The sequence below is a fragment of the Anopheles stephensi genome, chromosome 3, assembly GCF_013141755.1.
Source record: "Anopheles stephensi strain Indian chromosome 3, UCI_ANSTEP_V1.0, whole genome shotgun sequence".
Lineage (NCBI taxonomy): Eukaryota > Metazoa > Arthropoda > Insecta > Diptera > Culicidae > Anopheles > Anopheles stephensi.
The window spans coordinates 72,928,883-72,956,571 of record NC_050203.1 but is presented as its reverse complement, the minus strand read 5'-3'; the positions used below and the strand labels follow the sequence as shown (position 1 = coordinate 72,956,571).

General features: G+C 44.4%; 1 protein-coding gene across 5 annotated transcripts; it reads right to left on the bottom strand.

Moving 5' to 3' along the window:
- Positions 1–3,868: 3,868 nt before the first annotated feature.
- LOC118510667 (homeotic protein spalt-major-like) lies at positions 3,869–26,990 on the bottom strand. Of its 5 annotated transcripts, none has more exons than XM_036052807.1 (5): positions 25,461–26,987; positions 11,694–13,068; positions 8,962–11,585; positions 8,304–8,443; positions 3,869–5,325 (listed from the first exon to the last, which is right to left on the bottom strand). In XM_036052807.1, the coding sequence occupies exons 1-5, from the start codon at positions 25,522–25,524 to the stop codon at positions 4,762–4,764; spliced, it is 4,767 nt and encodes a 1,588-aa protein (XP_035908700.1). In that variant the 5' UTR covers positions 25,525–26,987; the 3' UTR covers positions 3,869–4,761. The 5 variants fall into 5 exon arrangements, 4 of the variants coding, with proteins under 4 accessions (XP_035908700.1, XP_035908701.1, XP_035908703.1 ...); XR_004906053.1 differs by having other exon boundaries at positions 5,193–5,325; positions 8,304–8,462; positions 25,461–26,990; XM_036052808.1 differs by lacking the exon at positions 8,304–8,443 and having other exon boundaries at positions 5,142–5,325; positions 25,461–26,990.
- Between the last annotated feature and the right edge of the window lie 699 nt (positions 26,991–27,689).

Below are 27,689 nucleotides of genomic sequence, written 5' to 3'. Positions count from 1 at the left end.
CCTCATAAACCTTTCGGTGCCCCGAAACTCCCTAACAAGAGTCCGGCGCCCGGTCAGCGAGAAAAAGTGTCAGAAGCTAACGAGAAGCTGGGTTGTTTTCCCCCTTTTTTTTTTTAGGTTGTTGGTTGGTCTCGTCCGTTCGTTGGATACAGCAGCCGTTGATGAGTTTTGCGCCGGACACATCCAAAATTACGACCAGAAATAACAATCGCCCCAGAGCTGGCGTACGGCACCCAAACCCTCGGGTTTTGATATTTTCTGCAAACGGGAGAACTCCCGGACCTGGGCAGTCCCTCCCTACCCAACCACACGCAGAGTGAAATGAGAAAAATGTGAGTAATGTATTTTCATATATTTTCCCGCCGGGTCCATCCTACCGACCCATCGTTCCCATCAGCTATGAGGATGGCTTCCCATTGCCCTGGACAGTGTTGGCGAGGGTTTTGTTTTTCCAACGACTTAGCATTGGAATGGCTTTCGCCTACTCTGCCTAATGCTGAGCGGCCAGAGTCTCCGCTACATTGTTCCCCAATCGCTATCGGACATATTATCTGCCACATGGAGGAGTTCCAGAAAAGGGAGAGGTCTGTTTTTGCTACTTCTTTTTCTTCACGCTCAAACTTTTATCATTCTCCAGCTAAAAAGCAGTGAACGAGTGTGTGTGTGTGTGTGTGTGCGGGGCGTTATATAATATTGAATTGTGTTATGTTGCAATGGAGCAATGTTTTCGTTTCATTTGGGTCCCCTCGACATTGGAGCGAAGGAAGGTACAGGATGGTCACGAGTGGTCAGCGCTAAGCTTCATGCCTTCGTAATGTCCATTTGCTGGAGGTTGTTCACAGAAAACACATACACCTATACGATTCCATTATTTAATTATGGAGAAATGCGTCGCTTTGTTCGCTCGAGTTTTCTTCGCTGGGGCGTTGTATATAGCGAGGGATGATAATTTTATAAGGTGGATCTAATCGATCGCCATGTCCCAGCGATTCTATACAATGTTGCTTTGGTATTCTTGGTGTACGTAGAAAACTTTATTGATTGAAGAATTTATAGCACAATGTGATACAAATAAATCGATTTAGATATTTCCTCATCGATCTTTTCATTCTGGAATTTAATATTATTGCTTGCTTCATAAAATGCCATGGTAACAGCATAGTAACTAACACCTGTACATTTATTCCCCAAAGCAAAAACTACATCTCGCCTACTACGCATCACAAAAATGACAAATCGTTTCACCGTTTGCATTAAAAAAAAATCAAATCATACCGTATCGAAGGATCTGCCACCGGTAGCTAGGTTAGGCTAGGCGCCCACTTTGGTTCCGGTAGTCCGTAAGTTATGCGTTACATTTAGCGTTACGAATAAATTACATAACAAAACGATGATTCGACATGACTCTGCATGTCCCTGCTTGCCGTGCCTCTGCGGAATGCGGAACATAATGCTGGGCAGTAATTATTTTTCGTCCCTTTTTTGTAGGAAACAAAAACGAACTAGGGCACCGGGAACTATGATGAAAATTTTACAACAATGAAGATTCTGCGTGACTGGAAAGCTAATGTCGGTAAACGTTCAGAAAGATGATGATGATGATGATGATGATGAGGCCTTTATCTAAATTAACCGTGTTTAGCTTTAGCACGTGTGCCCTTTCGCTTCTAATGGGAGGTCTAAACCACACAGCGGACTATAGAGATGAAAAAATCGCTCAATGAGTTGAATAAGAGCAGAAGAGTCACTATAACGATTCAAATCTTTTGACTACTCTTTGTGAGTTTTGTGAAAAAATAATACATAGCACTTATCCTTCGACTAATACTTTGCAATTTAACTTGCGTCTCAACTGGCTCAATCTCTCCACCGACTGTTTTTAGACTTTATTCACTCTTTGTTAAGAACTGTTCTATTCAATATTTTATAAATTTATTTATTTATTTATTAAGTATTACGGTCCGATACAATATTTTTTAAACATAGATTTAAAAATTAAACTCTTTTAAATCTACCATAATGAACCACTCCCTTTAGGATTTTGGAATCAAAATAGTGTAGCAAAACACTTTAGACGTGTTTTAGTCACACTAAATTATTGAGTAGAATCCCAAATATTTGAATCTCTAGTCGGAATACATAGTGAGTGATTGCTACCCCAAAAGAGTGCATCGCTAAGTAACTTCAAAAGAATGAGCAAAAAGTCAGACAAAAAAATGAGTGATTTGAATTCCAAAAAAGCTCAAAAGAAAATAGCGTGAATGATTTATAACGCAAACGAGTGAATCGCTAAATAAACTACAAAAGAGTGATCAAAAAGTTAGACAACAAATGAGTGATTTGAATCCCAAAAGAGTGAGCGGCTAAAAACCACAAAGCGTGAGTGATTTAAAACGCAAAAGAGGGGAACGCTAAGCAAATCTCAAAAGAGTGAGTAATTAGAATGATAAAATTATGAGTCGCTGGTCGATGCAAAGAGCGTGTGATCTTAGGATCACTTAGGATCAAGGAGTAGTAAAGACATTCAAAACGATTCTTACTGATGAGTTGAATCCAGTTACACTCAAAAAGATTTTGAATTTAGGATGCATTCAAAGGATTCAACGCACTCACACTCACACGCTCTTAAAAATAGAAACAATGGTTTCTCTTCAAATTCCTTCCTTCCTTAACCTTTTACTTACCTGTGTTTTTCGGATGCTGAATGAAACCCCTCTCCAAAAAGACATACAAAAAAACTCCACAAAACCCCGATTTGTATTCCTTTTGTCATTTTTCATCCACAGTGGTTTGGTTTATTTAAATGGAAATGATACAAATTAATAAAAGAACCAAATAATAATTAAAAAAACAGTGCCTTAAACATAAAGGAGTATAAATACCTACGAATAATAGTTCCCAGTAGCTCTAGCTTCATATATTTATACATATATATGTTTTTGTGTGTGTGTATGTATACATAATAACATAAATTATCACAAAAATGTTGTTTCATCATCGAAAATTGCGATCTGCTGCTTTACCGAGCTTTCACGAGCGAAGAGAAAAGGCCGAACAAAAACGGGAAACTTTAATCTGAGTGCCGGGAAGGATTTTTTGGAAGGGAGGTGGGGGTTGAGGAAATGAGTGAGGAGAAAACAGAAAAACAGGGACAAAAACACAAATTCCTATATGCACAAATTCCTGTATGTGTTCTTCTGTTGCTGCTGTATGCTCTTTTCGTCGCATGTTTTCATCTTAATATAAAACAGTGTTGTTTTTCTTTTCCATTTTTTCTCTTTTCTTTTCTTTTGTCACATTTTTGTTTTTTGTTTTGTTTTTTTGCAAGTGAAAGGAGTGCTTTATGCTTCTTGTTGTGTGTTGTTTTGCGTTTCTTTTGTCCTTCTTGTTTATGTACTTGTGTTTAGTCATTATATGATTAACACTCACTTCAAACCACTGTCACACATAAAGGGTCACCAAAACAATCAACCATTTTGGGGGCATCGCTTTTCTTTGCAAGAAGATTTTTCCATCTTTTTTTTGTCTCTTTTTCCACCGGTTTGATTTGATTTGATGAAACACACGCCTCATTTGCTTTGCTGCCGTTTTACTATTTTCCTCCTGTGAAACAATTCCGATTGTTTGGTTTTCCCTTTTTTCTGTCTTGTTTGTTGTTTTTTTCCTCTCTTTTCTTTACACTTTTTCTTCCTCCTTTTTGCTCTTCCTTTGTCTATTCTCTTCTCATTGTTTTTGCTGTCGCAGCTATACACACACTTAGAACTTAATGGCTACATATAAGGGTTTTTCATTCATTTCTTGTCTTTGATAATATGCGTTTGCGTGCATGCACATTTAAACAAAACGCGCTCGCTCCCACTGCATTTGCTCTTTCTTTCTCTCTCTCAGAGTTTGATTTTTTCTTGTTTACACACACACACACACACCAGGTTTTCCACCAACTTGTTGCACATTTCCGTCGAGCGTTTGCGTTTGAACTACAGTTTTTTTGTTTGCAATTTCTACACGATACATTGTACATTTACATACACTTAAACACTGACACGCACACACACACACAACGCACATACAGCGATTTAGATTTGTTGTGGGGAGAGGGGGGTTTGTATATTTTTTGTTGTTCTTTTTTGCATTTTTTTCCTATATTTTTTTTCGCTTGTTTCCTCCTGTTTTGTTCATCTTTTCCTGTTTTCTCTTTTTGTTTTTCATTGGGGTTTTTTTTATCTAACACTTTTACTCACTTTTTTTATAACATGCTGTTACTTACTGTTTGCTTTATCGCCATTTGTTTTTCTCCTTTTCTTTTGAAAACCTTCTGCAAAATCGTTTGCAATGTTGGTGGTGATAGATGATAGTGCCGTGGCGTATATGTATATAGATATAACTTTCATTTGCTGCTATTTACAAAAAACCAGTACGAAAGGAAAACCAGATGAGTGGAATATGAACGAAAACACGAGCCCCTCTTGATATGTAACACGGCGACTTCACTTCACCAGGAGTCCTTCCCACCATAATCTCACCTGCTTTGAACACTGCTTATCGTGTCGTGTGGATGTGTGTGTTTAGTTTTTGATTATTTTTCCTCCTTTTTTGTTTCTTTTTGTTAAATCTCAACAGCTGCTGCACACACACTCACTCGTGTCAGCTTTCAGCATCTTCCTTGTGGTTTTTTTTTTTTTTTGGTAGAGAAATTCGATTGTGTTTCATGCGTTAACCGTCCCCCGCCGGTCCGGAAGTGCGTCCCAGGCCCGTACATTATCAACTTGCGGCAATATTTTCCGGCATTTCCTTCAACTTCTGGCACCAGTTCTTCAGGTCGTCCTTACCCATGCCGTACTCGTTGTAGTTGTTGTTGGAGGCGGCGGCGGCGGCGGCCGCAGCTGCAGCGGCTGCTACAGCGGCCGCACTGCCAGCCATCAGCGGGGTCGGTGAACTGCCCCGATCCGAAGCGATCGACGCCATACTGCCGGCACCATTCTCGTCGACCGATTTGGCCGATTGCGTTGGGCAACTGTCGGCCATCTCGAGCAAAGGTTTCGATGGGCCATCCTCATACCCGGCGGACTTGGACCGCTCACGACTTCCGTCACCGTAACGATGACCACCACCACCACCACCTCTACCACCGGAAGGTGAAAAGTCCTGGGCGCTGCCATCCTGCTGGTGGGATGAGTGGTGTTGGTGCGATTCCGAACCATTCGAAGACTGCGAATGGTTGTCCTGGGGTGGGGTTTGGGTGCGTGACTCATCCCCGGAGTTGCCACCCGAGCTGCCGAACATATCACGGATTTTGTGAGTGAGCATGTGCTGCTTCATATTTCCCTGTGGGAATAAGCAAAGAGAAACAACGCAGCAAAGGGAAGAAGAACAAAGTTAGTTAAGTTTGTATAAAATATTTTTTATCTGTTTTAAAAGAATAAAAGTAATACACAGGAAGGAGCAAGATAGATGGAACGCTAGGGATAAGAAAAAACACGGGAAGCAAAATGGGAAGCAGTAGAAAAGGAAATAGGGGGGAAAAGTAAATAAAACAAAACAAGTGAAAAAAAAAGCTTAAAGAAAGAAGTAAATAAAACAAGCAAAAACAAAACCGAGCACGTGGTACAATAATTCGCTAGGCGAAATCTTTCGAGAAGCAACAATTCTAGCGCAGTATTAAAAATAAGCTTCCAACACTTTAAACTTCGTTTGTTGTCTTTTTCGCTTCCTTCTCCGGGTGGGCTATTTTTCCCACAATTCTCCATTCCAAACATTCTTCCCATTTCGTCTTTCTCTCTTTTCTGTTTATTTTAATTTAAATTCTCATTTTGCTTCTTTTCTTCCTAAAACGGGAATGCACTTGGGCGCAACAAAACATTTCACTAATTTATTGCAGACAGACTGAGCTCCCCAAAGCGGCTCGGGGAAGTCAGTAGCAATGAGGACAGAAGCTTTTTTTTTTGTTGTAGATGTTTTCGTGTAAAAGAAGATCACGAATTCACTCGCCAAGAGTACACATCCAAAGTGTAATTGAGAAAAGAAGGATAAAAAGTGTCACCCTATATGTGTAAGTGAGAGTCCTCGCTCCGATAAGAGTTAAGGAATGAGAAAGAAACATGAAACTTCGACAAAAACACCAAAAAAACAAGCTGCTACATAAAAAAACACGCACACAGAAGACAACACAAGTAGTACAACATCAATAATAATAATAATAATACTAACACAACTCATACAAACACACGCAAGCGGGTATAGCGATTATGGTAAAGGAGGGTGAAAATAGAACTAAAAAAACAAAGAAGAAAAAACGAAAAGTCTTCAACAAGAAGGCAAAAAATGCACATACAAAACACAGAAGAGAAAGAACAACAGGAGATAAATAAAAAACGAAATGGAAACAAACAATCTCTCCCGGGCGACGACGACAATGAGACACACGCATTGCGTAAGTAGAGTGCGCTCGTCGATACATCTCGATACTCGTACGCTTTCGGTGCGGACATTTCGGAGCATCGATCCGTCGATCGCATAAATAACCCGGTAGAGGTGAAAGAAAGCAACAGATCCCGTATTTAAGTGATGCACTGTTCTGGGTGCTTAATTTTAGACGAGACAACCGCATCATCAGCAAAAAAAAAACCACGCGTGATCTTTTGCGTGATGAAAACTATGCAAATAAAGAAACATGCGGGACGAGCAATTAGCTGCAGTCCCCGATAGTGTCTACACTACCACTAAATGTCAAACCCTGCACTGCCTCCGATCCCAGAGCCATCCCTCAGGCACGCCGGCAAACTTTCTTTATGGACTCGTCGAGAACACGGCGATAGTGAGTGAGGGAAAGTTTTTCAAATAAAATTCCTCACATTTTCCAACCAACCGAAATCGAAATGTCACCACAATCGATCGACAAATGACATTAGCTGAGAGATTTGTTTTCCCTCCCTGCATGTGTGTGTGTGTTCCGTTTTATTTGCTTTAGTCCCGAAGAACCATAAGTACATTCCGAGCACATGAAATTCTTTCGCTATTTTTGTCCTCAATTCCTCTAGAAGATCTCGTCTCAATTTCCGTGCGTCCCGGTGTACACGGTATTCGATTCCAAGCGACATTTAATCGCCTATTTTAATCCTCAATCGTTCCGTTTCTCTAAGTTGTTTTGCTTTCTTCCCTTTACCTTTCTCCACCGGAGCGTGTAATTGTGCGCTAAAGATTTTGCCTGTTGCCTGACAAGCAACGAATAAGCAAAAGTAGACAAAGCCACAGAAAAACAAAACTCTTGAAGTAGTTTTTCTCCTTAACTTCATTGTACCAACGCAAAAAGAATCAGTTCAGAAAGAAAGATCAGTTCTCGGTCTGTTCTTCTTCCCTTCGACAGAATGCTTTCACTCCGGCAGCACTGGAAGACAAATGCAACGAACCGCAGCGTAACGTCTTTGTTTGTCACCCGCGATCGGATCTCCTACAACGCCCTACTATTACTTGGATTATGATATCCAACCGGAGAGGCCGTCCTTATTGTTGGCCGTCTCATAATTGTCAACGGGACGCAATGTTGACATTTGTCAAGCCTGTCAAATTTCACAACTGTCAAACGTAGCGGAACCGGCGATCCTCGGGTTGATGGGCTTGATCCCTTCTATTCTCTTGTTAAGTGTAAGTGATCCTTTTATGTGTGTGTGTGTGTGTGTGTGTGTGTGAGATATTATTGTTTTAGGTACTTTCAAGACATATTTGCAAGAAAACCTTCCCGAAAGGCGGAACACTCTTCCTAAACTCTGTGCTTTAATAATATTTTTTTGCTTTTGTCTTTTGTTTTACAATTCCGAGTACGTAGCCATACAAAAAATACACTCAATCAAACAGAGAGAAAGTGGGGCAAAGACAAAGAGACAGACAGGACGCAAAACAAAAAACTACAAAGGTCCAAGTAGAAAAAATAGCACAAGAGAAAGAGAACAAGTAAAGGATGAAGGGAAATTAGCAATTTGCAGAACAAAATAGGAAGAAAAACTAGTGAAAATTGGAAAAGAAATAATTAAAACACGAAAACAAAATAGAAATATTAAAGCCAAAGAAGTTTAAGGGACTCGCAACACGTGAATACTAATTACACAAAAACCGGGGATATAAAACAAAGAAAAAGGCCAACGAATTTTGTACACTCAACTCCCAAACACCAAGGATGAATTGACTTAACACATGGTGGAGAAGGGGTGGGGAATAGAGTAAAAGAGAGACAGGGTGTGGGAGGAAGAGTTGTCATTGTTTTTTGGGTTTGGGTTTTTTTTTTGTTTTGTTTTGTTTTGTTCCTTTACCTTGGTAGAGAATCCTCGATCGCAGATTGAACATTTGAATGGGCGCTCCTTCGTATGGCTTCGGTAATGAATTTCGAGTGCGGAATTACAGGCGAAAGTTTTAAAGCAAATATTACAAGTTGTTGTGTTTCCACGAACGCCTACAATTAATCAAATTTTCTGTAATAAGAAATCTGAATGTTCTGAAACGATATGGTTAACGTTGTTTTTGGTTTGCGGGACATTTGGGACGGGAAGGTAGGTGGGGAGAAGTTGTTGGTGTGGAAGGTGGAAAATTGAATCGGGGAAGAGTTAAAGGAGGTTGATATGTGTTGTTTTTTTTTTATTTGTCGCTGTCAAAGATAAGACCAAACAAAAAACAGAGGAACAAACACGAGAGGGCGCCGGGAGAGCACTCGGAGATCGGTTTGGCGCGATCGCTCGATGCGCAACAACGAGTTTGGCAAATGGCGGCAGCGTGTGCAAATGGCAGGCAGGCATAGATAGTTTTTGAGGATGCGAAAGAGGTAACGTAACAAAACAAGAGAAAGAGCGAGAGAGAGAGAGAGAGAGCGGTGGGGATGGAGGACGGAAGCGGACGGTATGAGGAGGATAGGGTGAGGGATGCGTTTTTGGTTGGCGGAAGGGAACGGACAGAATATTGATGCTGCGTACTTACCGAACAGTCCGAACGGTGGCATACTGGACCCGGGTGGCACGATCGGAACATTCCCCAGGAATGGTGGCCGATTGATGAATGGCGGGAACTGGGGCATACCGAGGAACGGCGGTCCGTACGGGAAGGCAACGGCAGCGGCCGCAGCAGCAGCCGCCCGCCCGGCCGCACTCGCCTGCTCCGCACCGCCAACGGTCGGTGGGGTGGAGATCGGCGAACGGCGCGAATGAACCGTCGGGGAGGACGTGTTCGAGGGGCTGGACGAACGGAGACGCTTGGCTTCGGAGCCGGTGGACATGGCGGTGGTAGGGCTGGCGGACGAAGAATCTCGCGAAAACGAATCATCCGCTGGCGGGAGCGATCGCATCGAGAGCCGCTGGAGGTTCATCGTGCGAAGATCCTCCACCTGACTCTCGATCGCCGGCGAGGTTAGGCCGGTTTTAACCTTTAGCTTCTCGTGAATCGGAACTTTGGGCATTTTGCCGATCGGAGTTACGCCACGATCGACAGACGACGGGCGCGGTCCATTCTCGTGATCATTCTCCTCGTCCGAATGCTCCAGCGATCGCTTGTTTTGCTGCTGCCGCTGCTGTTGATGCTGCATCTGTTGCTGCTGCTGCTGGGCGAGATGTTGCTGCTGCTGGTGGAACTCACTGGCCAGACGCATCCCGAACGGGTTCAGTCGCAACGCGTCCGGGTGCGGTGGCGGCGGAACGCCACCCTCGTAATCCTTAATCTCGGCCGCTTTGATCTGGTCCGGGGTAAGATCGGTCATCTCGCCCGTGTGCAACCGTATGTGCTGCTGCAGCACGAAGATGTTGGAGAACTTCTGATGACACACCGGGCACTGGTGAAGCGTTCGCATCGGAGGCTTTATCCGGTGGACGCTCATGTGCGTCTTCAGATTGCCTTTCGTGGTGAACGACCGGCCACAGATTTTGCAACGGAACGGTCGCTCACCGGTGTGGACACGGTAGTGCATCTGCAGCGCACTGCGACACGAGAGGACCTTCTTGCACACGAGACACTGGTTCGGTTCCGATGTCTTGTTCTCGATGTTGTCCACCAGCTCCTGCAGTTTCGAAGTTTCCGACGAGATCTCGATAAAGTTCTCCCACGAACTGTCATTGCTGTCGGGGCGTGGAAGATGTGCCGCGTAGAAGGAAGGGTCCAACACCGTGTCCTGGTAGAGCGAACCGGACGAAGAGCTCGAAGGTGGCGAAACAGAGGGCACGGTAGCTAGATTCTCGATTGAATTGTTTTTCAACTTTAGCGGGAACTCCTTCTCACTGGTGGAGGTGTTTAGCACGCTGAGTGCTCCGGACCCCAGCGGTCCATTGTCTTCCTTCAGGTGATCCGAATGATCCATCAGCTGGCCATCGTCCTTCGAACCATCCTTGCTCTCGTCCATATCCCGATGGTGCTGGATCGGGGTGCTAGTCGATCGTCCCGATCCTCCCGTCACCTTCGTAGACTTGTCCGAAAGATCCAACGATTCGTCCATCGGTTCCTGCTTGATCTTCGCACCGGGCGTTGGTGCATCGTTCGACAGCTCGGGCGAGTGCATGTTCCGCATCTCCGGGGTCGCATCCCGCGTCGGCGTCGGTACCGGATCAACCGGTTTCTTCATCTGCGACAAATCTACCGGATTGCGTGCGGCGGCATCATTCGCGGCAGCCGCCGCGGCCGCCGCACCAAACAGATCCTGCAGCTGCGGATGGGGTGGCCTCGGGATGTAAAAGTCGGGAAAGAATCCACGCGGTGGAAATCCGGGTGGTGCACGCCCGTCTACAACGCCGGGGAAAGCGGCCGGGCCATTCGGCCCTCCGGGACCTCCAGGACCTCCGGTCGGCATGGACGAAGGTTGCGAGGGTGATTGGCCCGGTTGTTGTTGCTGCTGTTGCTGCTGTTGCTGTTGTTGCTGCTGTTGCTCTTTGAGAGCTTCCTGAGGGATTAGCGGTGGGAAGTACTTGTCCAGATGTTCCGGCACCGGGTTCGGATTCATCGGGATGTGTGGGTACTTGTCCGAGTGGCGCTGGAAGTGTACCTTCAGGTTGCCCTTCGTCGTGAACCGGCTGCCACACACATTGCACTTGTACGGCCGTTCGCCCGTATGCGATCGGATGTGGATCTGCAGCGAGGAATCGGAACCGAAGATTTTGCCACAATACCGACACCGGTGCTTGAAGAGTGCCGCATCGTTCCGCCCATTCGGTGATGATTTATCGTTCGCGAACGCTAGCTCATCGAGCAGATTGTTCGAGAGGATGCCCTGCGAGGCGGAGTTTAACACTTCCTGGGCCTTCTTCTCCAGCATGGCCAGCGAGTTCGGTTCACCGAGCATGGACGGTGCGTGATCGGTGATGATGTTGGCCGCCAGCGACGAGAAACTCCCCGTAGATCCACTATGATCTTGATGGTAGGGCAGGATCTCGTCCTTCTCCGACCGACCGGATGTGTTGGTCGCATTCGACGAAGCGAGCGATTGAGTCGTGGGTGCTGACGAGCCTGAAGTTCCTAACGAAGACCCACTCGATTGTCCACCGGCAGACTGGTCACTGCCTGTCCGCTTGTCGGAGACACCTAGCCCAAACATACTGCTACCAGTGTCGGACGATTTCGGTTTCCTGCGAAACGAAACAAAACAACATTCCAATATGCAACTAATGGCCAGATCTGCTACAGAAGGACAAACAAACAAAAACGAGCTAACAACCAAACCAAAGTGCACCTACCTTAGTTCTTCTTCCGGGACAGAATGGATCGAAGGCCGCAACAGCTCACTAACGTGCGGTGGTACGTGCGATTTGGCCGCTGCCGCAGCCGCCGCCATCATGTTCGCCATCTGGTAGCTCTTGCTGAACGCGTCCTCAATCCCTTCCTCCTCGACCTCCTCCTCCTCATCCTGATCCGCGGACCCGTGCGAAGATTTCCGCAAATCCTGAGGCTCATTTTTGACATTTTGCTGCAGATGCTGTGTCTGTGGTTGTTGCTGCGCCTGATGGTGATGGTGCTGCTGCTGCTGCTGCTGCTGATGATGATGATGTCGACTGCCGCTGTTACTGTTCGCGTGATGCTGCAAGCTGCCCTTGTTGTGATTGTGTTGGCTGTGATTGTTATTGTTGTTGTTGAGGAAACCGATCGTTGCACTATCTACACCGGCCCCCACACTGCCGCCGAGCCCCGCGAGTCCTGCCCCAGCCAAACCAAGCAGCGGACTGTCCTCCTTCTCCGTGTGCTTCTTCACCAGCTGCGATTGAAGATGCTGGATGAGTTGGAACTGTAAGAACTGTTGCTGCTGCAGCGTGAACAGCGCCGATTGAAGGATCGCCAGATTCTTCACCACAGTATCATTGTCCATGTTGTTAGCGAGTGCGTTCGCCGTGAACTGGGCGATCGCATTCTGGAACGCTTGTATGGACATGCCGGGTGCAGGTGTTGTTGCGGGCGGGAATCCAAAGGCCGCCGCCGCCGGATTAAAATCTCCCGCCGGTAGGGTTCCTCCACCAACCGCGGCAGGGTTCGTGTTTTTCGCTGCCGATGCTGCTGCTGCTGCTGCGGCCGCCGCTGCCAGGGCTGCGGCTGCGGCTGGACCACCGAGAGCGGCCGCTGCTGCGGCTGCCGCTAGATTGGAAGGATCATCGCGATGATCACTACCGCCCATCATCGATCCGAGACCTTCATTTACACTAACCCGCCCGACCAGTGACACCGGAGATCGTGGACTACTCCTCCCGGTTGTACACTCACCACCCTTCGCCTTCTCATCACAAGCCTCCTCGCCGTCACGCTCACTGCTGGCTCGATCGTTCACAGCCGCTCGATCGGATGCCGCCGCCGCAGCCACCGTTGCCGACGTCTCCTCATCCTCATTGTTTTCGTCCTCACTTAAATTATCCTCGTTACCCGGGCCGTCGGGACGATCCTGGTGATGGGCGCGTCCGGTCGCCGCACCGGACTGATAATGCGGATGATGAAGATGATGATGATCGCTGAGCCGGGCCGCCGCTGCCGCCTTTTCGGCAAATTCCTCCGACATCTTCGCTAACAATTGCGCCGACGGTTTCGCGATTGTGTTCTCGTTATCTGTACAACCATTCTCCTTCATATCTGGATGCGAGGGAATGAAAGAGAGACAAAGAAATCAGCAACACGAACGGTGTGGTACGGGGACATGGGCAAGAAGTAATGGGGTAAAATTATGGCAACACGTTTTCGGGACTTTCAACCGTTCAAAGAGCGCGTCCGGGTTAGGGCGAAATCAAAATTTAAATAAAACCCTACTTTGAAACCCTTCGACGGGTCCTGCCTCTTTCGCTCGCCGTCTCTTTCAGTTTGCTTGTCCGTAATCTCTGCGCGGTCGGTTCGTTTGCAAATTATGCTCTCGATCACCCCGATCACTGCTCCTTCCGTCTACCTCGATCTTCACCGCACGGTCCTCAAATGTCGGGAAGAAAAACTTGTTTTACTCACTCGCATCTCGTATTTTGCATTCGCGGTTTGTCGGAAGGAAAAAAAAGGCGGCGATCCCTTCCGCTTTGCTACCCTGCAAGGGTAGTCTCGAAGAGTACGAGAGGAGCTTAAGCTACATGTGGTGATAAAAATTGCCCCCCCGCCCCTCCTCCCTTTTCCCCGGGTTTTTCACATCTCTCTACACCTCTTTGGCATGTTTATGCGCCCCGATATGGGGCTCACGGGTATTACAACCAATGCAAACGATCGACGATCGACCCCAGGACAAGACCTTTCGATGAACACAGCCGCCATCGCCCATTTGATAAGAAGTCAAAACTACCGGGAAGAGCATCTGGATGACCAGGCCCACCGAGACTACTCCAACCGCCATTGATCGATGGACGGTAATAAACAACGATCGCAACACTTGATCGCTTTAACCTCAAAAATCTTTAATCCATATAGAGTGAGGCAACTCTCCATTTAGCACTCACCGGCGCACAAATGAAAAGCGCGTCCATAAATTGGGGTGGTACACGGCCGTTTTAATGAGATCGCCATTCCCGTTTGGCATACCTGGGCGTGCTCTGTACCGGCGATACAAGCGGCTTGATGGGTTGGAAGTGAAAAAAAAAGGCCATACTCGAAGGTATCGACGCAAGTCCCTTTTCGTAAAGGACTTTTAGCCGGAGTTCTGAACGGTGTGTGTGTGTGTGACGATTTTTTGTTGTTGTTGATACAGCCAGGCCTACACATCTGAGCCGTCCACGAACCCAACGACAAGAACTCCATATTTTAATAACGATGCATAAAGCCGGCGATCCTCGCTGGAAGCTGGAGAGTCGGTGAGGATGGATGAAATGGCAAAACCAATCGTTGACGTACGTCGCGAGCGATAAACGCGTGTACGCATGAGCGCGTAAGGCAAAGCAACAAAAAAAAGCACACAGAACCCGGCTGTCTTCGATCGACATTCGCTGGCTGGCTGGCTGGCTGGCGATCGTTTCCCCCAAGGGCCCCGACGGACGTCTGTCACGCACTGGCACACATACACGGCCACATTGGTCGATCAAAATCCCGATGCGTGTTTGTGTGTGATGATGATGATGGTGTGGGCATTCGAAAAGATGACGCCAAGAACGCGCCCGACGACGGCGATCATCCATCGGGAATGGTGCACACGATCTTTCGCACCATTTAGGCATTCGTTTATTAGGCATAAAAGGCAGGCGAGAATTAAACAGCCAACGAGCCAGTCAGCCAACACCGGTAAAACCAAGGCATCAAACGCATCGACGAGCGCGATCGAAGGACCAACCGTACAAAAGGCAAAGCCTCACTACTTATCGCGCGCGCTGTGCGGGAACGAAACGAAACTCAAATAAATAAAACAAAAACCGCTCCCCGTCCGCGACAACCGCGTAGACCCTTTCGGGAACTACGGGTTGAAGCACCACCCATCCATTGCGTTTTTACTTGCGCGTGTTTCCGCGACTCCGTTCCGAGCCACATAAGCCGAAGACTCTCTCTCTCTCTCTCTCTCGCTTCGATCTTATAAAGTACATGTTTGCTGCCCGATTGGCACGTCCTGTCGGGACATTAAATTTATATATAATATTTATTATAAATTTAACTCATTTTGGATTTATGTTCCCTGGCCGTCCCAGTGCGTCGGTCGGTTCAGGACGTCGTCGGCCGTTTTGGGCAGCCTGGCAGCGAATCGATTCACTTAACCACCATCGCCGGCCGGGGATGATCGGTCGTTTGCTCTCCTTTTTTTTGCTTCGCTTTCTTCCTCTCGACACGCAGTCTTTAGTTGACCGTTCAGAAATGATTCAACCCCGTTATTTATCGGCCGATTTGCTGGGCACGGTGAGTGCATCACGAACGGCATGCAGTTTTGGCATGTTGGCAGTTTTGTCCGGCTGTCTACGTCGCCCACCGCCTTCGATGTGACTCATTATCCCGCGACCTCCTATGCATCCTGAGATCCCTGAGTTTTGCGGTACATCCTTGATGTTGGACGAAATCTGATTATTTGGAGGATCGATTGGCAGGGCAGGAATTGAAACGAGCAGCGCAGTTGACAAAACATGAAAGCTCGCTTTTGTTTAATTCGTCCCAGACAGGGAAAAGAGTGCTTTCCGCCGACATTTTGGGAGGTGATTCTTCATTATACTTCTTCATGATTTATTATACTTAATTCCTTATAATAAACCATTAGAATTCTTTGCATTGGTTTATAAAAATTGCTTCGTCTTTTTAGCCTTAAAAGGTGTCTTTAGACAGCTTGGCTACCAAGGAATTCCTTTTCAAGGTGTATATGACGGAAGCAGGTTGTGGCAATGCTTCAATTTTAAGTATTTACTCATAAAAGAAGGATCTCTCTCTTTCAACTCATATAAAAAAATGGTTTCACCTTTATTGAAAAAGGTTTATTTTACACCTTAGCTTCAAGAATCAAACCAACATTTAGTGCCGTCGTATCGACGTGACGGTGCTGGTTCAACGGTTAAAGGCAGGATAGAAAAACACGCCTCATTACCAGGAATGGGTTCAAATCTCGACGTGTCTTCAATTCGCAGAAATTACTATTTAGCTGTGGGTAATTCATATTACGAACGATTAGTTGCTCAAAAATGTAAGTCAGATGTAATTAAGTCAACAAAACTTGCTTGGTTATGCTTTTGAATAAATGTATAAAAAGCCATTTTATATCAATTAATCCGGACATTGTGAACAAGCTGCATTATTTTTATAATTCATCGTCTTTTTTGGGCACTGAAGGTTTAAGAGAAAATTTCATTTTTAAATACTTATTATTTAAGGTTAAGTATTACTAACTATAGCCAGAACCCCTAAAATATAATGTGTCGCTTTAACAGTCAGTCGCATACATAAGGGTTAACAATTCCACAAGTCCATATTTCCTATCCAGGTCCGTATCAATACCTTCCTCCGGTGACCATCTTCTCGCTCTCCAAAGCAAAGTGTTAATTTATTTTCTTCAACCCCTACACACACGCACGCACCCATACAACCCGATGACCGGTTACACCGATAAGCTGCGCCCTGCACGAATGCGATCGACCCTTTTATAGACCCGGGCGGCCCCTCATCATCCTTCGAGCAGCGAGATAAACTAAGCCCCCAATCGAACGAACCAACCATTTCATCCACATTTCATAAAAGAAAAAAACACTGTTTGACAATCGAACGATAAAACTCATCCCACCGATGGTGGTGGAGAACTTCTTGTCCCGAAAGGAAAAGTGTATTCTGAAATTGAATGCAATAACTTCAATCGGTTTCGTTCACCATCCCTCTGTCCCTCAGCCTCGTACCGTCCGGCTCATACCACCGGGTGTGGTCGAAGAGTTTTGCCTCCAATCGATATGTGTGTGTTCATGTGCACGAGCAAAACTGACCGGCCATCTTCCCCGTATATCCTCTGGCCTGTCATCTCCACCGAACGGCACATCCCTTTTGCTCTGCCGAGTGCCGAGTGCGTTGTAAATTGATTTTCTTCTTTCGGGCTTTTTGTATGTGTGTGTGTGTGTGCAATCATACCACATCATTCTACACTCCCTTTGCTCCTTTTTGCCCAACTGCTCCTTGCAACACCCGACAGCCGTTCAACCAACCAACCCTGATCCTGATTGCTTCACCGAGTCCAATTCTTCTTGTGATGTGGTCAATACCACTGCCAGTGGTACGTGTTATGGGTTGATTTTTATTTTATTGCCTACAACGTGTATTGCCAGACGTTCGATACGTTTTGAGTAAGTACACGCCACACAGTACGTGGGGTCGGCGATCCTGCGGATGTGTGCATGTACTCTTTCAGGCGAAGACACATCTTGTACTTGCCATTTGGTCTGCTTTATCCGCGGATAGGGGTTGCTTTAGCAGCAGTAGACGCAGCAGATTCATTTCCATTATCAATTGAATGTGCAATGCACTTCATCCATGCATGAGAAAGGGAGGCTCTTACGGAAGGGCGAGCATAAGAGTTTTTGCGATGAAATTAATAAACTTCCAACACAGCGTACGGCACTTTCACGGACAGATAAGATGGAGCGAATCATACACGTACAGCGAAAACTTCAACTCAAATCGTCCCCAACGTTAAATTCAAACACGCCTCGAGGCGTAAAATATTCGCGCGACCTTTCTCGCGACCGCACAACACTTGATGCGAAAATTAAATGCTAACCCGCTTAACGTGCAACTATTAATTTGAGGGAGCTATTTTAAGGTTTTTTTTTGTTTTGTTTGCAAAATGAGTTTCAACTCACCAATCCGAAAACTAAATACCCCGAAGCACACACACACACACAAACCAGAGCAACGATTACAGTAACGAGCTGGTGCTCGTCAAGTCGTGAAGCTTCAACAATATTATTATGCACTTTATGCTAATATCAAACACTTTTTATGCGACTCGCAACGTGGGTTCCCCCCGGTGGGTCCACGGAGAGAGAGAGAGAGGGAGAGAGAGAGAGAGAGGGAGAGAAAAAGTGTCAAAAGTCAAACGAAATCACCATAAGCATCGAGGTCCAGTCGAGCCTCCTGCCTGCTGTCACTCGCTGCCGTCATCGTCATCGCCATTGGCTAATTATAATTCGTCTGGCAAATTAAATTAATAAATCAACCCACCTTCCACCCCCCCCCCCCCCTCAAAGAGGAGCCTCCTGGGGAGGGTTGGAGCGAAGGAGTTGAACTTCATTGGCGGCTCACTACGCTCGCTGGCTTTTATTTATTGTTATTTTATTGCAGGAGTCGTCCGAGCAGGCCTCACAACCCTTGTTTTCTTCCTATTTGTTGCAAATAAATGCGCTTTTGCTAGCTCATTTAAATCAGAGCGCGAGGTTGTCTCTTTGCCAATGTTCCACAGTTCCACAATCCTCAGAAACCCTCAGAAAACCATCATGGCCTCCAGCGCCAAAACGAGTTATTAATTTGTGCCACCAAACACAAAATGGTGGTTCGCCAAAAACCGAAAAAAAAATCGATCGTTTGATCGAACTTGCTCAGGCGAGCAGATCAAAATCACGACCAACCCGTCCATGGAATGGTAGTGATCGCGAAGACATTCTGGACATCCTTGTCTGTGCTTATGATGAGCGTCGTTCACCGATGGACGAATATTTCCTGCCGATCAATCAATATTAGCAGCCGTCTGTTTATGTGTGTTTGTAAAGCTCGATTTATTGGAGGTTTTCCGCCAAGAAATGCCGAAAGCGAGTGCGCGCGATCGTCCATTTTAAATTTGACCGCCTTCACGCTCCCTTCAGGTCCGATCGGTTTTTGGGGTTTGACATTACTTAAAACATTTTTATTCTTCAGTTTCTTCTCGCATTGCTTTAGTTTGAGGAATGTCACTCGGAACGCATCTGTCCACCGTGTACAGCTTCCGTTGGTAGTGTTTTGCCCAAGGGATAACCCCATCGTCGATTGTCCTTCTCCGTTCTTTCTTCCGTGGACAAGCGTTTAGTTTGTTTTTTTTTTTCGTCGTCCAGTCGACGCAGCTCACCAGTTTGGAGCTGCCGCAATGCTGGAGTTCCTTATCGGTGCGAAACAACAAAACGAGTTCACCGACGACCGAATCGGACGTGTGTCGTACGGAAGAACGAGCAGGCAAAAACGAAATCACTGACTACAATTACCAGTTTTGCTGGCCGGACGGAAGAAGGGAAAATGTCTTCACGCAAACCCGCTGGTCCATCATCGTCGAATCGATTTATCCCCATATCCGATCCGGCACACCAGCTTAATGCCCATTTTCATAGCCCACAGACACCAACCGAGGCATGATTAGTCGCTCCGGGTGAGTTGTTGTTCGCAAGGGGCTTTGACGGTTTGACGGTGTTTTTCTTCCGGGAGGATTAAGACCCGTAGCTTTCTAGGCAGGAGTTTTCTCTCCCGCCAGGTTTTCCGCGACATGTCGACGAGAGGGCGTAATACCTGGCTGCCCTTAAAAAGAAGGTAATTTATACATGCCAGAACGAACCTGTTCCGGCTCACCGTGGTCCAGCTGGACCTCCGACGAAAACGATGGCCGACGGGGGTGAAAATTTATTGAGATGGTAAATATATGCCTCCAGTGTGATCCGGGTGTGATCGTTTCGAATCGATGTGCTGGACATGATCATCATCATCACCATCGGGAATGTCATTGAACGACGAACCAGATCGAAAACTGGGTACTATAAAACAAGAAACAGATATCGCGCCGAATCTGGTCGACAACAGCAGCTGTAATAAGCGCACACTCCTCACAATATCTTGTCATCCCAAGAATTAGCATCAGGTCAACTGCTGGAGCCAGCCAAGCCAATAACTGGATAACAATAACAATAAAAATCTTATCTTCATCCCCGGGGCGAGACCATTTTACGGAGCGGATTACAATTTTATTGCTCCCGTTTTCTTCGACTCTCCTTTCCTGCACTCCCCATCATCATCACTGCAGTTTTGAAGTTAAACGTTTATCGCCCCCGTCGCGTTGTCACTTTTCAAACACAGGTTGAACAGTTTAAATTGCAACCGATGACCCTACCCTGTGGGTTGTGCCTTCTTTTAACTTATTTACTCGAACAATTTCTACCTAAAACTGTTTGTTTTGACTGTCACTTCCGTTGTGTTTAAGCAAAGAGACAAAAAAGCACAGCCTGGTGGTATCTTAATTTTTAATCACTCTCTGGCGGGAAATTTTCTAGGAAAAGCGGACAACCATTCGACGGCAGATTCCGGCAGAAAGCAGAAAGGGTCGCGTGTTGTTCTACGTCCATTATCTACTCACTTAATGACGGTCATTTCTCGGGGAGGCAAGTTTTCTCCGGTTCGTCCGGTTCGGAAGGACTCAAACGGTCCGGTGTTTGTGTGTGTGTGTCCTTTTTTCCCTCTTGTAAGGATCCTTTCATTAAAGTTTATCTTTGGAAAATTATATTCTACCCTTTGTGTTTTTGGCTACAGACGGCGATAAGCGATAAGAGCCGGCTGCGTTAATGAGGATATCAAACAAATTCTTAAACGAATTCCTTCGTTTTTGGTGTTGGAATGTGCTTTTGAAGGATGTTTTAAATGTCATTGAAATTTTTTAAATGTACTTTTATCTTTTTTTTAATTATTTGGAATTGTTTTACAATAAAAAAAATTGCTTGAGTTAAATCGAATTCAAGTGCTGGAATATTATTTTGAAGCAAAGCTAAATGGTATTTTAAAGCTATGTATACAAATTTTAATGTCTTCAACATTCTTTGAGAGCAAATCATAATATTTGTCTCGGGAGGGTTTCAAGAAATCATCAAATCAAATCAATCAAGAAATCAAACAAATATTCTAACCTGTTACTTTATTGGACTCTAAAAATACCTTTTCATATTTTATTATTTCATATATCAAAACGAATATTAATTAAGATAAAAATAAACCTTAAATGAATTTATACTTACATTTTCTGATACGGATTTTAAAAAATACTTAGGACAATTTTTCGAATATTTTAATATTATTTTTAGTGAATTTTTCCACCAATGACTAAAATTTATATATATCAAACAAAACAGTCCTTCAGTCCATAAAACAACTGTCTATATATTTATAATAATTAATGATTTTTCTATAACAGAAATTTTAATCTATCTACGTCTTATTATTGTAATATCTCAAGCTGCAAATTGTGTTAAATAAGGAGACATATTTTTTACAAACTGAGCTACATTTGACGTTAATCAAGGTTTGGGTTAATCTCTAAATATTAGTAACTAAGAATACTTCTTCTTGAAATTTTTATACTTTTGGATAAAAAACTTCTTTTAACAATCAGGCGTTTTTAACAAAAAAAAATCATATTTAATTCTTTTCGATAGAGGAAAACGTTATACAGCTCACAAACAAGACACCCTACACCACTTTGAGGTTGGTTCATTATTTTTCATCGAAATTTTGCATGAATTCTATAAAATCATTCCTCCCTTAAATACTACCAAAATCTATTTTTCCTTCTAATGTTTGTACTTACAAAGTTTTACAACACTTCCCACAGCATGATGCAATGCGACTTATAAATGACCTTGCCGTAACCGAAATAAATGGCGCATTGGTTGCGCGCGTGAAATTAAACTCTTTTCAATAAATGCGCCTGTGAGCCAATTGGGCATGCTACAATGTGGATGAATTCTGTCTCTCTTTCTCTACCAATCTATTTTACCCCTATCAATGCGCAATCTATCAAATGCATCTCGAACATCTTTTTGGCATTGGACCAAACGATCGAAACCCCGTTTACAATCACCCAACCGTTTGGGGTAATCAAAATTGTCTACCGAACTAGAGCAACGGGCTTCTTGCCTGCTTCTTACTTCGCATCGTGCTGCGCACCCTTTTTGATTTATTAGATCTTGTATCGCTGTGTGTGTGTGTGTGTGTGTGTGCACGTACATTTAAATCGACGAACGAATCAACGGCGATAATGTTGCTAATCCATCGATCGGATTGGACGATATTCAACCGAAACACGGGCATCGTCGGGCACCCTTCCAAGAAACTAACAAAGCCCGCCACACGATAACACACGGAGAGAGAAAAAAGAGTAAGCTCAAGGGAGGAAAAAATCATCCCTCATTGCTTTTCAAATTCGTGGGGCACCCGTCGTGTACTGCTGGTCGTACACACAAACAACAACAAACCCGACGAACAATTTAACGGCGACATCAAGCAATCATAACGCGCTCGTAACTCCGCCCATCGCCGCGTCGCCTACTTTTCACCCCATACACACACACACACTCCAAACCAACCCCGGATTTTACCAAACCCCCAGGCCGGCAACCGGGCTACAAGCGAAATCATCCATAAAACATGATCGCTGTGATCGCGAGGTCACAAAATTCAACCTCCGGCTCCGGCTTTTGTTTTCCCGGTTTTACAGTCCTCGTTTTCCTCGTACTTTATAGGGGGGTCGGTTTGCAGTTGGTAACACACACACACACACGCGGTCGTAATCGATCAAATCATTTGCTTACTCATTTGCGGTGTTCGATTCGAATTTAGATCGATTTGAAATGTGTGTTTAGTGTAACGATAGTGAGGGGTTGTGTTCAATGCATATTAAAAGTACATTTAATGGCTGTTAACGTATCAACAAAGCAAGCGGATGCATCAAGGACGGGTGCTATAAAGAATGGAGCCTTGTGCTATAATGTGCGGCTGCTTTACAACAACTCTGGCGAAGGCAAGGCGATGTGCCAACTTTCCAAGCAATAGGCAATAATTTTGACACAAAATAGGTTCCTCTCCTAAGTTAGCTTGTTATCGCCTTTACCCGTTATTAAAGCTCTCTTTGAGTAAGCTGAAACATCTCTAAATGTTCTTTAAAAACTTTGTTAGTTGTCCTGAAATAAATCACCAAATGAAATGAAAGGTATAGCAAATGAAATTCCAGAAGAAAGGACTCATATTCAGTTCCTATTGAGGTACCACACAACACAATAAACAAAATAAACACAAAAATCATTCGAAGAACTTTGAACATATCGAAGCTTCTAAATAATATCACATCAACCAGGCTTGGGTTAACCACTGACTGAGAATAAGTAAATCAGATTCTCATATTGTTGATCGATAAGAGTCTTTCTATGGTTAAAGTTTAACTCTGTAAGACATATTTCTAGTGGATAGCTTTTCAAATACTTAAACAGAGAGGACCGTAAGAGAAACATATAAGTTTACAAGATCGTTAACAAATAAACTGCTAAAACTATAAGATTTTATCCACTCTGGTTGTTGAGCTCAATATAGCTCATCGTAAGCCGTAAAACAAGTAGGAAATTTCCAGAAATGAGATGAGCAATGAGATGAAAAGATGATTCCACAAGAAAAATGGAAAGAAAATCGAGAATTTTGTACAAAACCTGTTCACAAAGTACACTCAAATCAAATTAATTTAACTATATCTATTTGTAATCAACTCTAGTAAACTCGACATAAAAGTATGACCAAATTATAGTCAATATTATACAAAAATAGCAACAATTTATCGTTGCATCTGTAAATAAATCCAAAATAATAGCCAAGAACGTCAAGGAAATCGATTTTTACAGTCAATTTTCCAAGGATAAATGAAGAAATCACATTTTGATTCATTTCCTTCCAATTATTTCGCTCAATTGGATACTTTTGGCACCAGGCTTAACTAGGAATCTTAAATCGGAATAGTTATTCCTAACCCAACCTAACAACGCTATTAGATATTACTTGGAGGTTCTTTAAGATTAGGATCGGTATGGTATTTTGAAAATACTTCAGCCCAAAAGTAATGATTTTATAGAAACAGAGACGTTTCAATTCTATTGAATATTCTGGGTGTAAACGCACAGAGGTATGCAATTAAGTATTTAAATTGTATTTTATTCGTTAAACCATTAAAGTGATCTTCTTAACAGTCCTTAGCAGCACCCTAAAACAGTGCGAAATGTAAAACAAGTTGCCGTTAGGCTCTATCATTGCATACCTTCAGGCTGTGGTGTGCTCTAGTCAGCCCAATAAACATCATCCGAAGAGCCGTAATAAACTCTTATCTTCAGTAAAAAGGTAAATAATCAAGTTCAGTTATATCACCAGATAGGCCACTTAATAGTTGATCATATTTCATCCTACAGCAAGATTCCGCTGCAATATTTCCAGAAACTTGTCTCTTATCTAGAAACCACAGTAAAAAAAAAACTTTGTATTCTTTGCTGCTACATCAATGTATCACAAGCAACATTGATTTCTATCTCCAGATAGTCCAGCTCGTTACCACACATTAAAATATCGTCAATTACGACCGGAAAGCACAAACACACGTACGCACATTAGTAAAGCGAAATTGCATACATCAATTAAGCTCTCCGCGCCTTTTCTTTTTGCTTTATCTGCAAAGCCCCACATCCACATTTATCCACAGCCATTTTAATTTATCTGACCGTCGTCGACGAGGTTTTGATGTTTAGCACGCTGCTTCCGTTTTTTTGCTCGCTTTTTCACCGTGTGCACATAAAATCAGTTTATTAATTACATTATTAGCAGCAGCAGTTCGTAATGGTGGTGGTGGTTTGCATTTCGATTCGATTAATAAATCGTAAACATGGCGCAGCACCACAACCGGACAGATGTGGAATATCCGGCTAGCGATGGATGGATAGAGGTTGGAAAAACACCAGCATTAACCATCCGTGCCAATTTTCATCCCCCAAAGTTGAGCCCCCACCGAAAAGGGGGTGGATCCTATGGAGAGGGTTGATTTTAAAATAAAATAAATCGATTAGACAGAAACCATTCACCGGGGGTGAGTTTTGGGTGTATGTTTTTGTTAGTGTGGTCTCTTGGTCGTGGAGTTACGGCGATGTCGATACGCACACCATCACGCTCACACGATCGATTTTCCACGTTGCCATGGGTTACCACCGGGAAAAACGAACTACTGCGATTTGAAGTTTTTTTTTTGTTTTGGGGGGCGAAACAGCGAGAGACGATATTAAAATTGTTGGAATACAGGGATCAGGGAAAATTTATTTATTTTCCAACCGTCCATTCCACTCGGTTTTCCACGCACGTCTTTTGTGTGTGTGTGTGTGTGGAGCTATGTTTACCAATTGCCCTTTTTTTGCCTCCCTAATTCCCATTCCCCCGAGAAGGAGATATCTAGGAAGCGAGACAGCGGGAACTGTTTTCCCTTGGCAGAGCGGTGAACGTAAATGTTATGTTATGAATATAATTGATTGCTCCTGTCAGACGTTATTCGCCGCTCCCGCATTGGAGAGTATGGGAAAACCCTCACCCGCTTTTGCGAATTGCCGAACTCCTCTCGAATTTCAAAATTTCCTCCAAACAGATCGAGTCGGGATATTGGCAACTCTAAAGTACGGGGTGACAGTTTGCCGTCGGCAATCGTTGATCTCCGACTCGCCCCTGATCGGATTGATCGCTCAGTGTTGGTTGCCCGTTTTTTAAGACTTTAGAGGAAAGACACGAAAGGAAAGATAGCAGGACGTTAAATTCACCTTCATCTGCGCTGGACTCATCTTTCACGTTTGACGGATATCCAACCGGGTCGACCTGAATCATTGCTTGTGTGCTGCAACTGCAACTTGCCGGTTCCGTTCACTAGCACGCACTACGACCATCCACCTGCCATCAAAACGTGGCACCATATGTATATGTGTGTGTATGTATTCGGGGAAAAACCAATTTCCAAATTAATCGGATTCACACTCGTACACGACAAAAAAAACACACTCACTGGAGCAGGCCTTCTTTTCTTTCTGCTTTAAAATATTGATAACTTGCTGCTCCGTTGTTCACTAGCTTGACGGCACTTGCTTCTTGATCTCTGCCTTGTCGTTGGTGTGTAGAAAAACCGTTCCGGAAAAGCTGATACTGTATTCCACAAATTTTGGGATGGGCCCACGGGTTTTTCAATGCACACACGCGATGCGGGAAAATTCACACACTAGATTCTTCTCTTCCAGCAAAAAAAAAACCTCAACCAACAAACACACACTTTTGACAGCTGGAGACTAACACAAACGGAGCTTTCTTTCGCTTGTTTTGTTTCGATAAGCAACAAAAACAAACAAACGCCCACTAAACCACTACTTTACTGTATGTATATGTGTGTTTGCACCAAGCGAAGGACTGTCTCACAAAATCTGTTGTTTTGCACTGGTTTTAATCCGTTTTCTATTCTCTTGCGAAGCTGATAAACAAAACGCTGTTTGATGTTTGATAACGCAGAACACAACTTTGTAAACACACACACGCACACGCCGGAGGCACGCAGGCGAACGTTGGAAAAATGATGTACGGAAACAAAAACGCTTTTCTTCTGCTACACCGACACGCCGCGGCAAGAAAACAGCGGCACAAAATCCGGACCGAGTGTGAGAGTGGCCGCCTGCGTACTCTTTCGCGGATTTTTCATTACTAAACCATTCGTCCGCTCGTACGGCAAGGCGAGCAGCGAGCAGCGTGTATACACACGCTACACACCGAGAGCACCGTGCAGGAAGATGAGTTGTGTGTAAACGCGCACCCGTACGGGTGTGAGCGAGCGAACGAACGGGGGCGATTGCTTGTGTGCGCTCGCTCGCTCACTTACCCGATGCTCGATGAGGGATGATGATGGTGGTGTAAGGGCACGCACACACCCAGAGCGCGTCGTATGCTGCTGTAGCACAACGCTAATTCCCCACCGGCTGGTTACATCGATAATCGGAGCAGCATAATAATCGAGCATAGCAAGTTTCGTCGATGGTTTTTCATCCCCACCACAATTATGCGCTTGATGGACGACGAACGAGAAGGAGAGAGAGAGAGAAAGAGAGGGGGAAGCTAAAAAACGATGAATGCAATCTCGATGAAACACGCACACAAATAAACGGCGGAGAAATATTAAAATACATAAGCACCGCGACAGGGCGATTTTTCGATGGGGAAAGCGACTGCGATGTATCAAATATACGTCTTTTACTTAAATATGACGCATTACAGGAGCGTTTAATGAGAAAAGTATTAATTTTTAATCATTTATGCTTGCTTTTCCTTCCTTGAAAAAATGTAAACAAATGAAAGAAAAATGTGTTTTCTTGATAATATTAAGATTAAAAAGTGTTGCAATAAAGAAAAACTCCAATTGTATCAACAACCTACAAAAAAGGCACAAAACTTACCAATACACCCAATACATAAACAAAACAAAGTAAATAATACCGATAATACATCCCCGAATACATCTGTCAAACCGTGTGTTTTTTGCCTTTTTTTAGACGTCTGTATTCGCTCCTCTTCCAACGCACACACACTAGTGTTTTCCCCTTCATAAATGCGCTAAGGAAAATTGTCGTTTCTTCTGCTTCTTCTTCTTGCCGTCTTTTCGCTCTGAGGGAGCGATCTTTCATAAAGCATAAACATAAATTTGTGTTTACCGAAGCGGTATTACTTCGCTGTCCATTTACACACACTCCTTCTCTTTCTCTCTCGGTTTCTCTCTCTCTCCCCCTCTACACACACTCGCAAGCCTGGCGCCGAGTACATATGTATCTCGACACCGACGCGAAATACATACCATATCCTCATCCTCATCGCGCACCAAACCAAACAGCGTGCCGTCTCGCTCGCCCGCACGCACACCGTCTCCCATTTCCGTCATAAACAATTTATTATTATGACAGAAAGGTGGAGTCATTTTGATAATATTATTAATAAGAAAAAGGTGGACCTTATGCAGTGTG

Excerpts from the sequence above, each read along its gene's own strand:
- LOC118510667 (XM_036052807.1), bottom strand. The coding sequence starts at position 25,524 with ATGATTCAGGTCGACCCGGTTGGATATCCGTCAAACGTGAAAGATGAG. Across the intron at positions 8,444-8,961 it reads GCCACCGTTCGGACTGTTCG|GCGTTCGTGGAAACACAACA; the intron begins GTAAGTACGCAG and ends GATTAATTGTAG. Across the intron at positions 5,326-8,303 it reads ATCGAGGATTCTCTACCAAG|GGAAATATGAAGCAGCACAT; the intron begins GTAAAGGAACAA and ends TTATTCCCACAG.